The sequence below is a fragment of the Vespula vulgaris genome, chromosome 2, assembly GCF_905475345.1.
Source record: "Vespula vulgaris chromosome 2, iyVesVulg1.1, whole genome shotgun sequence".
Classification (NCBI taxonomy): Eukaryota; Metazoa; Arthropoda; class Insecta; order Hymenoptera; family Vespidae; genus Vespula; species Vespula vulgaris.
In genome coordinates, this window is record NC_066587.1 from 620146 (window position 1) to 634156 (window position 14011).

Genomic DNA, 14011 nt, shown 5'->3' on the forward strand with positions numbered 1-14011 from the left:
TTTCTCTTTCTCTCTTTCTCTTTCTCTCTCTTTTTACTTTCACCCTCTACAAGCTAGCCACCCCTTTTAGCTTGCATAAGCGAGCGCATCCGATTTTGGGACTTTAATTGGCTCGAGGGAATTCCATCGTGTGGAAACTTTGGTAAGAGAAAACTTTTGAGATATTTCGTAATCCTCGAAAGAAATAGAGAAAGGGATGGACGAACATATATATATATATATATATATATATATATATACATACATAAATATATGTATATATATATGTATATATATATATATATACATGTACATATGTATGTATATATACTTTTTTGATTTCTTTTTTCTTTATTTTTTATTTTTTTTATTTTTTTTTGTTTCTTATGAATCGACAAGTTAACGTCCCACGCTCGTGTAGTACATAGCTGCCAAAGAGATTTAAGATCGGCTTAATCAAGTTTTTTTTAACATCGTAAATTATCGCTTAGACCGTCGGTGGTAGTTATACGAAGAAGTAGGAGGAGGAGATGAAGGAGGAAGAGAAGGAGGTTGGAAAGGATTACGATGGGGGTCGGGGTGATTAAAGATTCGTAAGATTTCATTGAAGCGCATCCCAAAGGAGGGTTGCGTTCCGCACGCGCTCGTACGGAAGAAGCCGAAGCCGAAGCCGAAGTCGAAGCCGAAGATGTTTCTTTTTTTTTTCTTTTTTTTTTTTTTAAGGAAAGAGGACCTGGAAGAGGAAAGCGGCTATCAATTTCCGACCGGGTTTTAAAAGAACTTGGGAAGTTAACTTGGGATATACACACCTACACGGTCTTTAATAAACTTGGGGAGAAGTTCACAGGTGTCGTAATCGCGGGTAGAAAAAGTTTTTCAATTCTTTTTAGAATTACCCGTATCTCTTTTTATCGTATGCCTCTTCGATATCGTTTGTTCCTATGCGTTTTATTTTTGTTTCTCTCTCTCTCTTTTTTTTCCTTTCTTTCTTTCTATTTTTTTTTTTATTCTTTTTCCTATTTTTCTTTCCTTCTTTCTTTCTTTCTTTCTTTCTTTCTTTCTTTCTTTCTTGTACTAATCGTTTCGTTCATATTTCTTTCGCAATTGGATCGATCTCATTGAGAGTAATTTGGGTGTAGATTAGCAGAGCGAAGGTAGGGCTCGTGTAAATGCACGAGGACATCCGGTTGATCGTAACGACAGGACAATTTACGAAGTTTCGGCTGGCTGTCTGTCGCGCTCCGATGGGGAGAACACGTCGACCGAGATAACGCTCATACGCGATCGATGCGTTCGTTCGCTCGGGATGAAATTATTTAGACGTTCCGCGATCGACGGATTTATTAGATCGCATCCCGTCCTATCTAATTGACAATGATAACGACTGGTTCTTTTTTCTTTCCTTTTCTTTTCTTTCTTTTTATTTTTTTATTATTATTATTATCGTTGTTGTTATTATTATTATTATTATTATTATCATTATCATTATATTATTATTATCGTTATTGTTATTATTATCATTATCATTATTATTATTATATTATTACTACTACTATTATTATCATATCTCTACCTTGTAATCGGTGAATATAATATAATCTTTTCGAGTTGGTCGTTATATAAGCTTCGTCGTTAATCGATTTCAATTCTTTTTCTTTTTCTTTTTTTCCGTAGTCCGCGACGTCTCATTTTTGTCATCGGCATAAACGTTGATCCCTCGTTCCATCATCTTTAATTTTTCTTCGTTCTCGCTCGTATCGTTTGGTTTTTTCAACGAAATTATTTTGTCGTTAACAAAATTGGGAGACGAGTGAACGGTCGTTAATTCGTAATAGGAAACAACAGTAGTGTTAATATTTAACGTGACGTTATTTAAAGTCGATCGGATGAAAGTCTTCTTACCCTCCTCGATCTTTTCTATTTTATTATTTTCTCGTTTTTCCCTTGGCTTCTCATCGTTCACAATCTTCTTCCCTTTAATTCCCGTCAATCTCTCGAATTGTTCTTCCTCTCTAAGCTTGTTTCGCATATCCTTACCGAAGGCCACCTCTTCGAGTTGTCTCTCGTTTTGCTTTTTCCACGACTCGCGTTTATTAAGGAGTATCATCTCGTCCTCGGCAAGATTTTTACCTTTCACCGGTAAATCGTCGAAATTATCGTTATAAAGATTTGCGATAGTAACATTGTCTCTTTTTCGGATTTCTCTCTTTTTCTTTAGGTCGGTCGATCGTCCGTCTCTTATTTTCCTATAAATCAAAATTCTGTATCAATTAACATTCGGCTGAGCTTACTATTATTTTCTTTTCCTATGCTATTATTCGATAAACGAGTTTTTTATCAATATCTCGTGTAAAATATATATGTAAAAAAAAAAAAAATCATTTCTTTTAAAAACGACAGTGTACTTTAAATCGTTACTATATAAATCGCTTGTTTAATAAATAATAGACGAGTGTTTCATTGAATATCTTATAAAAAATATAAGAAAAAAATAATTTTTGTTAATTGTAAAAACAATTGAGTGGTACCTTCTCTTCCTTTTCTTTCTTTTTTTTATTTCAAATTGTTACTTTACAAATAAATTGCTTACCCGTTCTGGTCGTTCAAAATACTCATAGATTTATAGATCTCTGGCTGTTCGTATTTGAAATCAAATTGATCCCATTCATCCTCCAAATTATCCCCACGTTTTTGTCTTATCATAGCAGCGTGACGTGCAAGTTTTCGATACTCCGGCGTCTCGTTCTTATCGTACCTTCTTTCATTTCGCCTACGACGTTTACGTTTACGTTTCTTACGCTTTTTTCGTCGTTTTTTATTAACGGAATAATTGGAACTTCGAATAGGCCGACGTTTCTTTCTTTCAACGTCCGACGCATAAGTGACATTGTCGAATTTCCAAAAGTCGGATACGTTCGCGTCCTTGGACGAAGTGAGATTCCTATCGAATTCGACATTTGGCGAGGCATTATCGTAACGAAGAATAAATTCTGCGTTACGTCTTGACGGTACGGTCTTTGGGCCAGTTTTATTTTTCTCCGATTTTTCCTTCATCTCGATGTAATGTAAAAGCAAATTCAATTGTCTGACCTAATCAAACAACGGAGAGATTCAAAACTATCGATTGTTATTACTACCATCATCATCATCATCATCATCATCATCATCATTATTAAAATATTACGATTATGTTATATAGAACGATTGAGATATTAAATCGATTTAGCTATATTACCAGATAATCGTGGACAGTCTGGACCTTTATCTTCTCTTTGGCAGATAAAGCGTTGTACTGGTTTATAAGATTCTGCAATATTCGAACCTTCTTGTGGAGTTCGTTGACGTCTTTATCAGGTTCTTGATCGGAAGTTTTGGGAAAAAGTATCTTGTCGTCCGACGGATGTTCGGTCGTTTCTTTATCGTGTACCAATGGTAATAAAGGTGTCTGTAAATTTTAATGAATTGTTTCTTTCGATTTAGTTATCTAACGACGAGTCGATTTTTATTCAATTGCAATGTTCAATAATAAACGTAAAATATTTTTTGTTCTCTCTTTTCTTTTATTCTTTACTTGTTCCTCCGATTCTTTCTTTCCGTTGACTTCCAACATCCACTCTAAAAATTGTCGCATGTCCGGTGGTAATGCCGAGCAAGTTTTCTTTTGGACTTCGTCCAACACTAGTCGACCAAGAAGTTCCATAACTTTCTTCATCGTCTTCTCGGTATGTTTTATCTGTTTTCAAAGAATAATCGGTCCAGTTTTTCCGTAGATTAATCGAAAAGAGACTAGTTTTTTAAAAGATCTTTATGAAATTTAATTTTCTTATCCTATTTTTCTATTCTCTTCCTGCTTCATTTTTTACTTACTTGATAGGAGCGTCGTACGAGACGAGTAGGTACGCGTGAAAAATTAAAAATAAAATTATTATTTAATTTCTTCTTTCTCTCTACTCTCGAGAAAGAAAATATCGATGTATTTCTTACATACCTCGCCGTCATCGAATCCCTGATAAGTCTTATCATTCTCGGTCGAATCTTCGGGTTTGTTCTTTCTATAAAGACCCGGACCTAGAGCTACCTTAAGGGCTTCGTTCTTTTGCACCTACGATGCAAACGAATCGATAATACTTTCGCTTTTCGTCTAACCAGGCCAGTCGCCATCTATCAAAGAAAACATCACGCGCTTTTTCTTACTTGTTCGAAAATGTTTTCGACGATTTTTCCAGCCAATTCTCCATGAAGAGCCAAATCCATTTGAGATTCATCTTCCATGTTGTCAGCTGTCAGGAGCATAGCGAGCTTCTTTCTACGCGTATCCTCATCCTCCGTCTCCTTCTCTCTCATTGTCTGTATATTCATCGCTCGTTATTTATCGGGCCATCTTTATCCCCGAAAAAAAAAAATAAATAAATAAATAAATAAATAAAACACCATCCTCGCTGTCGTCACTCAATTTTCATTTTACTTTACGACTAAATCGATACCTTCCTATTTTAATTTCGTCAATCGTTCGTTCGTCCGTTCGTCCGTTCGTTCGTTCGTTCGTTCGTCGACACAATTTTATTTACTCGTTCTTTCCTTTCTTTCTTTCTTTCTTTTTAATCGTTAATTTTTAACTCACGTTTTGATCGTTCACACTCTCCTGTTGAATAACGTTAGAGCCAGCTACGATATCAGCATTAGAATTCCTTCGAATTCCCTTCGCCGTTCCCGTTTCACGATACTTTTTCATCTCGATCTTTTCCACTTCCTTCCTCTTCTTCGCGCCCATATTTTTCTTCTTCCTCTGACGCTGTTGTCCCTTCCTCCATACGATTTCCCGAAAATTCGCAAAGGGACGACGTTTCGAAAGTTTCCTCCTCCTTTTCGAATCGCCAAGAAACTCGAATCTCTCGTCCTTGTTCAAATTTCTAGCACGTTTCTTGGTCATTTTCCATTTGGAATTTTTCTTATTCTTTTTCTTATTCCTCTTTCTTTTCTTATTCTTATTCTTCTTTCTCTTCCTCTTCTTCTTCTTGTTTCGTCTCCTTTTATTTTTGTTCTTTTTTCGATCATTAATCTTTCTACCGTTCGAATCGTCTTCGTTCGATTTATAAAGATCGTTCAAATCGCTATACTTCAAATGCGTATTATCGTTTTCTTTGTATTTGTAAGGGTCAATCGTGTAAAGATCTTTCGTGATATCGTTCGAATGCGAATAATACGTATCGTACGGATTTCCCTCGTCGTAATTTAACGAGTAAGAATTTCCTTCTCGTTTCACTCTCGATGCATTCCTATTGGCCAATGGTTCCAACCGAGGGCGGCTACTAGACTCGATTTTAACGCTATTCACGGTCGAATGGCTTTCGTTGCTCGACCTGCTTTTTTTTTCATTTTTTTTTATCGTTTCGTTAGAATTATCATTGATATCTCGGGGATAATACGACGAATTTATTGTATTTATTTCGTAATTCGTAGACATTTTTACAATGTTCATAGTCGTTGTTAGATTTTCATTATTTATAGAAGGAACATTAGTCGAGGTATCGTTGGACGTATCGTTCTTAATAGAATCATCGTTGATCGTTTTCAGGCCTCTTCCCAATCTAACTTTAATGTCGTCGTCGAAATCATCGATACGATCCATAGGCTCTACGAACGATTCGTGCATATCTTTAGACTCGAGAAGCGAGCGTTTATCACCGTCGATACTCGGAACGTTCTCTTCTAGTTCGTTCATGGAATCGTGGTACTTTCCATTTTCATAAGGCGAACCTGAATCGGTCTCGGGCGCAGTTTTTCGCTTGGATAACCCCGATCGAAGCACTCCGCTTGATTTGGAACGTGAATCATTTATAGTTTCCACTACCTGCGATAAAACATTTATTTTGTAAAGTACCTCGCCGGAGGAATAATATTTAATGTCTAATGTAACTACATACATATGTAGGTATAATCGTTATTTGCTTTTACGATTAAATCGACCGATCGATGGGTCGATAGGTCGATCGATCACCCATTAAGAAAAAAAAAAAAACACGGTTAACGAAATTCTTTATTTTCTCAATGAGCGTCTCTCAACTAGCGGATCGATCTGAATCGAAAATATAAATTTTATATATTAAACATGCTCTTTACGGGGATCACTTTCCATTCGATGTTGCCGATATTACTATAGTTTGGATTCGACTGATGATTCTTAGTTCCGTTTGATGTTCTCTCCTCGAAAATATCGCCTTGCTCTACTCCACCTTTAAACAGATCGTCCGTCTTCTTTAAAGCCATGTAATTACTTGCCGACGTATTGTTATTGCTGTCGTTCGTCTTATTCTCGAGATCGTCGTCGGATTCCTGATGCATTCGTTGATCGCCTTTAAGCCGAGGTCCATTTTTATTCTCGTTATCCTCCCAATCGTATAATTTCTTCAGCTCCTCGTACAACACGTTGTCGATATCGTCGTATTCTTTCTCATCTAATTTCTTCATTGCGAGTCGACTTCCCAATCTACTGGAGACGATATAAATAGGAAGAAAGAGCGAAGGTAGACAAATTTTAAACACTGGACGATAGAAATATATTTCTATCTATCTATTTTGAAAGGGACAGAGAGAGAGAGAGAGAGAGAGAGAGAGAGAGAGAGGTTAGCAAAGATATACCTAGTCTTTCCGAAACTGTCCAACTTTTTCTTACGTTCCGGAAATTCGATTGGTTGTACGTCACCGAAAACAACGTCGACTATTTCTCGTTGGAGAGTTTCTGGTCCTTGGAATATATATTCGAGAGATTCCTTCGGTACAACTCTCTCGACGCTTACAAATTCTTGATTAGGTTCTTCCATCACCCGATTATATTCGTCTTGTTTCTTCCTCTTGTTCGACCTATTACATCATTCGATTCATTTAGTTTGCACGATTTAATTGTTATCGTGCTAAGGGATGGAAAAAGATAAATTCGATGGAGAAAGGTCTGTGCGTTTGTCTCTATCTGTAACTATACATACACATATGTAGATATATTCACCATTTCGTTCGACAACCTCGACCAGATGATTTCTCATTGCGAAACTCGCCGGAGGCGGCGGCCTCGTTTAAAAATGACTTTTCTCGATTCATTTGCAAGCTGTTATCCTCCTCTCTCTCATCTTCAAGCGCGACCTTGCTCCTCAGAAACTTGGATGGATTCTCGTTCTTAGCTGGTACTTGTTCGAAGAGGAATTGTTGCTTTGGCTCTTTGTTCTTCATTTGCTCTTTTCTTTTCTTCTCTTTCTCTTGTTCCTCGGCTTGTTCATTCTTCTTCTTCATCAACGTATCGTTCTGAGATTCTCGCAAGTTATCATCTGCGTTTAGAACAACAACAACAACAACGACAACAACGACAACAACAACATCAACAGTAACAACAACAACAACAACAACAACACAACACAATCAGAAATATCAAATAAATCGAAAATCTGCGCCTTCGCAGCGATTCGAGAAATTTTTATCATTTTTATTACCAAGCCCTAAACTCGAGCCAAACAGACTTTCCTTCTTATCGTCGCTCTTTTGCTCGTTATCATCGATAGCTTGCGACTCTCTCGATCGTTCGTTAATCTCCTCGTCGTAATCGTAATACTCGATTATACCCAAAGGATAACGCTTCCTTCTAACATGATTCTTCTCATCCTCCCTGTGTTTCTGTGCTATTCGTTGCTTTATCATCATGTTCACTCTAGCATCGTACGGATTCTTTGCTCTTTCCAACGTCCTTACGTATCTTCCCGCTTTCAAATTATCCCTTTCATCTGTGTAAATATATGGTGGTTAGAAGAATATACAAGGTGACGTACATGCTTTGTAAAAATTAAGTTTTTTTTTTTTTATTGGGCGAAAAGAAACAAAGGGGTGGCTAGGGGAGAGAAGAAAGAAAAAGAAAAAGAAAAAGAAAAGAGAATCAGAATTTTTTCCTTTTCTTTTTCTTTCTTTCTTTTTTTTTATACCGTTTTCCTCGTTCACGTTCCCTTCAAAATTTTCCTTCGAATCCTCGTCGATATTATCCCGTTGTTCTTCGTCTCGATTAATCGCTGACTTTTCGTTACCCAGCTTTCTTTCATCGTTCTTTTCGCGACAACTTTTGCCGACTTTACTTATCTCATCCCTCGTCGATCCTTCGTTGCTAACTAGATCTTCCTCCAAACTCTCGTCGTAACTTTGTAGAAGTCTACGATGATTTTTACCAATGAAACATTTCCACTCGTTATTCAACAGAGATCGATTATTACTCTCATTTTCTTTTGTCCAGAATAATCCTCTCTTTGGAGTTTTACGTTTCGTCATTCGTTTAGTTTCACTGACGACGTTATTGTTATTATTATTATTATTATTGTTATTATTATTATTATTGATATCGTTATCATTGTTATTGTTGCTGTTGTTGTTATTGTTCTTGTTGTTGATGTTATTATTGTTATTATCATTGTTGTCATAATCGAGGAGTTTAGCTTGTTGCGCTATCAAATCGTCGACGTTGGTCAACTCTTTGTAATTATTTGTTCGCCAATAATCATTAGAATCTTGATTCGTTTTCTCGTTATAAGAATTTTCTTTGAAACTTAATTGTCCTGTGTTATAACTTCCTTCGTTACGTTTTCTACGTTCGAATACATTAGCTTCCTTTTCGTTAAGAAAATCATTCTTTTCGTTAATCCTCTTATTTCTCAAATGTGTCACGCTTCTACCTTGATTTTCCAAATTTCCAATTGATTTTTCAAGGTCGACGGCTTCCTCCTGCGATTCCGACTCGTTCCACCAAGCTGATTCTGTTTTTATATAAATAATCATTTGAAATAAAAGATCTGATGACTTTTTAAGGTCGTTCATTAAATATGCTATTTCAAAATATAAAAAAAAAAAGATATTTCTATGGCCAGTTTGATCGAGCGAGTTCTATTTAAAACAATTAAATAAATAAATGATTTCATAGGTATCAATCATTAACATGTACCATTGAAAATATAAAAAGAAAATTATACATATTTACATTGATAATCTGTTTTTACCAAACGTGAATTCCATTTACAATAATTCAATAAATCGTTTCTATATACCTATATATCGTTACTGCATTATTTGAAATATAAAAGATATATCGCGTAGTGGCTCGTTTCATTCGATATCATTAACTACCTATACTATTCAAAATAAATTAAAAAAAAAAAAATATATCGAATTTTTCTATACTATCGTTTGATTTTCTTTCTTCTTCTAAACGTCTTTGTGAAATAACACGCGTTTAGTAAGTCTCGGAAATGTTAAAAAAAAAATAAATAAATAAATAATACTATTCTTCTCATTGATCTCACGTTATACGTGTAATATTTAGAAAAGCCATGTAAACAAAAGTGTAGTACTTGTGTTTTCATCTTCGTTCGCAGGAGCGTTCGATCGTTCAGTATGTTTCTGACTTTTCGACGGTGAAAACGACGGGGTGTCTTTCTTTCGTTCATCTTTGTTCTTCTTTTTCGACGAATCTACCTCGGTAAGTCTATCGTATTCGTTATTATTTAAGATCGCTTTCTGAATAGCTTTACTTCTTTCCGAATTATCGTCCCTTCTAGTTAAATTTTCCTTTAATTCTAACACGGTTTGTTTCAATTTTTCTAACGATGCGTCGGAGTCCATGGTTTCTTTTTTGTCTAGGTTATAGATCATCTTGTAATCTAGATTTGTTAAAAGATCTTTTTATCATTTTTCATAAGTTTCCTTTCATAAATCATTTATATGTTTAAATTTATATATTATTTATATATTACGCTATTGTTATTTTTATTTATATAATTATTAATACATATTGTGTTTTATATATATATATATTATGCGTATATTGTGCTAATATGTGTATACAAATGTTATTAGATACGTATTACGTATGTTATGTTAACATGTATACATATACATACATACATATATATATAAAACACAAATAAGATAGGATAAACAAAATAATTTGAATTGCGTTTAATGCAAGATGATATTTAATTCATAGAAACATTCAATCGTAACCTGAATCGTCGTTGTTCGTACGTGGGACTTCATAATTACGAGTCCATCGATTCTCTCCGTTAACCCTTGCGTATTGAAGATTCTTATTAGAATTCAAGCGATCGCCCAAAGAAAAACGATCATTCGAAGGCCGTTGATTTTTTATACTTTCTTTTCTCTCGTAGATACCTTTATTTTTTCTGTTTGCGAAAGAGAAATGAATTTTATTTTTAAACTGCGAATAACAAGTACGATGTATTTTAATTAATTTTAAACAAATGTATTATACTTTTTTTTTTCTTTCTCTTCGACTAACTTTTACGAATTTATTTTTATTTTTTTATTTATTTTTATCATATTAATATATATATATATATATCTTTGCAAACGATGTCTCGTATATTTTTTTTTTTCTTTAAACGAAGTTTAAGAATGAAATTTTTTAATTTTTTTTTTTAACATTGGACTAACCTGTACACACGATTTGGATCATTTAAACTATCCGCAGCCTGATCTATCCACTTCAATTCGTCTCGAGCTTTCAAGATATTTTTCAAGAAGGAACGCAAAGCAGGACTGTCAGACTCGTTCGTAACATTTTCCGATCGATGATCTATAGATTTGATCGATTGACTTTGATCGATCTAAAAAAACCAAAAAAAGAAAAAACAAGAAAATATTAACGAAGAGATAGCGTAATTGTAATAAACGAACGTCTATCGATTATTAAATCGTGTTTATAGGATCATATATAATATTATAATTAATTTCTACAATATGTATAAATCACTTGATCGCCGAAGCGCTACACATTTGTTCTCAATCCGACTGAATACCTCAACTCATTCGTACATATATCTTTTAATTTATGGGGAGGGTAGGGGAAGAAAAAAGAAAGAAAAGAAAAATTATTTAGAATAGAAGAATAGATATCGAAAGAACACACGAGTGATAATCAGCTTCTAATGTATGATTAAGTATCGTCAAAGTATATCAAGATTAGTTTTCAAATTATATTCTTCATAATAGCTTCAATATAGTTATCAAATTATATTCTTCATAATAGCTAATACATATAATATAATTTATAAAAGTAATCAAAGAAAAAATCGTAGAATACGTTTCTTTAAAAACGTGTACGATTATTCGACAATCATTATTCAAAGTATTACTAAATTATACGATCATCAAAGTATTAAATTTATTTCGATCCAATTATATACTTCTCTCTCTCTCTTTCTCTCTCTCTCATATCTTTCTCATCTCTCGTATATTCTAATTTCTGAAAAAGAAAGGACAAAATCAGAGCAAACGTTTTGTAAGAAGAACTGCCGAGTGTCTTGTCGTTGACAATTCTTTTTTTCCCTTTACTAGTCCACTCATTCTCTCTCTCTCTTTCTCTTTCAACATGTTGGCGTGTTATAATAACACCGGTACGCTTCCGTTACGCATCGTTCCTATTCGTTTTGTCCTTTTTCTCGGTTGCGCGCGTACGAGAGAGGTAAAGATAGAGATAGAAATACAGATAGATATAGAAACAGAGATAGAGACAGAAATAAAGAGAGAGAAAGACAGATAGAACGACAGAGAGAGAGAGAGAGAGAGAGAGAGAGAGAGAGAGAGAGAGGGACGTAGAAAGAGCGGGCAAGAGAAGACAATGGGATTCTACATAGAGCGTGAAGCCGCAGGTACGGTCTCGGTGTTATTAAAAATTCACTCCCTCTAGCGGCTGAAGTGGCCTCTGGCAATCTGCATCTCATTCCCGGTGGGCCCTTGTACGCCAGCCATCCAGCCAGCCAGCCAGCCAGCCAGCCAGCAACCAGCTAGAAAGCGAGCGAGCAAGCGAACAGCCAACAGCGAGGCAGCCATCAGGTGGCTGCCAGCACGCGGAAAAGGGTAGAAAACTCGACCTAGGAGGGATGATGCTTAGAAAGGGGGAAAGAGAGGGCCGAAGAAAGGGAGAGAGAAAGGTACCTCCAATGTGAGTTCTTCTACCCTTCCTACTGTCCTTCGTCCTTTCGTACGCGAGCCATCACTTTTCTATCTCTCTTATTCTCTTTCTTTCTTTCTTTTTTCTTTTTCTCTCTCTTTCTCTCTTTCTTCACTGTCTATCTCTCTTTCTTTCTCTCCTTCTTGGCAAACAACGAGAGAAAAGAAAAGAAAAAGGAAGCTCTTTACACCCAATTATAGGCGGCATTTAAGCAAATAAGCACCTGTCCTTTCCTCTCACGCCCTTTCATTTGCCACCCTCGTCTTTTCTTCCCTTATTATTTCACCATTTTTATGAGACACTTCTCTTCGTCCTTCTCTTTCTTTCTTTCTTTCTTTCTTTCTTTCTTTCTCTCTTTTCTTTTCTTTTCTTTTTCTTACGACCTATTTTTGAATATTCGCATTCATTTCAAACGACATTGAGGATAAGTCTGTTATTCCATTTTTTTTTTTTTTATCGTATACGTATATTATTATTAGGTATCGTTGAAATAAGTATTGAGTGTAAACAAAAAAATGGATATATCGTAGAGACAATTTCTCTCTCTTTCTCTCTTTTTTTCTCGGGTTATCTCTCGCGACCTATTTTTCTAATTTCTTTTCATATTATTATAAATTACGCATTAAGGAAGTGTAATCTTACAATTATTTTATCATATACGTATATATTCCATATACATACATATATATATATATATATATATATATATATATATATATATATATATATATTTAGTTCATATCGAAATAAGTTTCGACAGTAAACGATTAATAAATACATATTTCCATTTCACTCTATTTCAGCCGTCGGCATAGAGAATTCAATGGAAATGATCTTGCCGTCACACTCTCTTTTTCTCTCTCTCTCTCTCTCTCTCTCCCCAGCTCTTTTTATTTCTCAAGTTATCCATATCTTTTTCTCACGAAGGCCAGCTCGGTCGATCAATCGCGTTTTAGCTTGAGGACCGGTAGCAGCCAAAAGTACAGCGAGCATAATCAATCACGAGACGGTTTTCGGTTGGTGTGCACACGCGGAAAAGGATCGAGGGTAGGTGGGTGGGTGGGGGTGGTGACGGGCGGGTGGTGGACCGAGGCGTGTTGTAGACTGTTCGCATAGTTCAGAAACGGAAACGGTAATATCGCCGGCCTGGGGCGACCACTCCCTTTGTCATTTTGTCATCCGGCGTAAGGACGAATCGTTCGCTTGCTTGCTCATGAGAGAGAGAGAGAGAGAGAGAGAGAGAGAGAGAGAGAGAGAAAACTTATATCTACTTACTACTTTTCTACGTATACCTACGTTAAAGTAAGAAATTAATATCCGTGATATTAAATCGAGATTTCGAAAGAAACAGTTCGAGCGTCGATTAGATCCACGGGTTTCATTATTTTCTTTTAATGTTAGTTTCTACCTATTGAAAATTTTCTTTCGTATCGTTCTTACCTTACTACCACTCCCATGTACCTCTTGAATATTTTCTACATTCTTCTTATTATCCGGAATTTTATCTTGTAAGCGTTCGCTGGTACCGAACGGTAAGAAAAACATGATACAAAGGACGATTAGAATAACGTGGAAACCATGATATCCTGCCAGATGAAAGATAGATCCTTGGGACTTCATTTCTCTCCAATCTTAAAGTATGAGAGTTAAGTTGGTATTATTCTTTAAGCATACGTCACAATGTGAAATAGAAAAATGTATGTATATATCTATGTGTATATATAAGTACGCGTCTACGTGTACATAACGAGCTGTTAAATTTCGATCTTTCGGGAAAGAAAAGTGTGTAGAGTTGTAAGAACAGAGAAAGAGAGAAAAAGAGAGAGAGAGAGAGAGAGAGAGAGGAGTGAGAGCATTAATTTCACGGTGCGCATAACTTTCCTGTCAGAATTTGCATTCGACTGCTGGACTTTCTTTTAAAGGCGTGCGTAGGCGCGCGAGCGAGCGCGGGAAATTAAAAACGTCCGATCGTAAAATCTTGAAAAGAGAAGAAATATCACCGGGACTGCTTTCTGAATCGTAATCACTCGCTTTTTA

The 14011-nt window shown here is 35.6% G+C and overlaps 2 protein-coding genes across 5 annotated transcripts; both read right to left on the reverse strand.

Annotated features, from left to right (window-relative positions):
* Positions 1 to 336: 336 nt before the first annotated feature.
* Positions 337 to 8737, reverse strand: LOC127073032 (uncharacterized protein PF3D7_1120600-like). 4 transcript variants are annotated; one of them, XR_007785654.1, is made up of 13 exons: positions 7944 to 8737; positions 7461 to 7748; positions 6983 to 7298; positions 6619 to 6840; positions 6100 to 6469; positions 4601 to 5830; positions 4174 to 4326; positions 3968 to 4081; positions 3551 to 3712; positions 3215 to 3424; positions 2570 to 3069; positions 789 to 2225; positions 337 to 712 (listed from the first exon to the last, which is right to left on the reverse strand). XR_007785654.1 is itself a non-coding variant. In XM_051014021.1 (12 exons), the coding sequence occupies exons 1-12, from the start codon at positions 8278 to 8280 to the stop codon at positions 1622 to 1624; spliced, it is 4503 nt and encodes a 1500-aa protein (XP_050869978.1). In that variant the 5' UTR covers positions 8281 to 8737; the 3' UTR covers positions 337 to 1621. The 4 variants fall into 4 exon arrangements, 3 of the variants coding, with proteins under 3 accessions (XP_050869978.1, XP_050869979.1, XP_050869977.1); XM_051014021.1 differs by having other exon boundaries at positions 337 to 2225; positions 6100 to 6466; XM_051014022.1 differs by having other exon boundaries at positions 337 to 2225; positions 3551 to 3694.
* A 584-nt stretch (positions 8738 to 9321) lies between these two features.
* Positions 9322 to 13704, reverse strand: LOC127061948 (putative uncharacterized protein DDB_G0282133). The gene is made up of 4 exons (XM_050989475.1): positions 13415 to 13704; positions 10456 to 10628; positions 10006 to 10184; positions 9322 to 9662 (listed from the first exon to the last, which is right to left on the reverse strand). The coding sequence occupies exons 1-4, from the start codon at positions 13592 to 13594 to the stop codon at positions 9322 to 9324; spliced, it is 873 nt and encodes a 290-aa protein (XP_050845432.1). The 5' UTR covers positions 13595 to 13704.
* Positions 13705 to 14011: the final 307 nt, after the last annotated feature.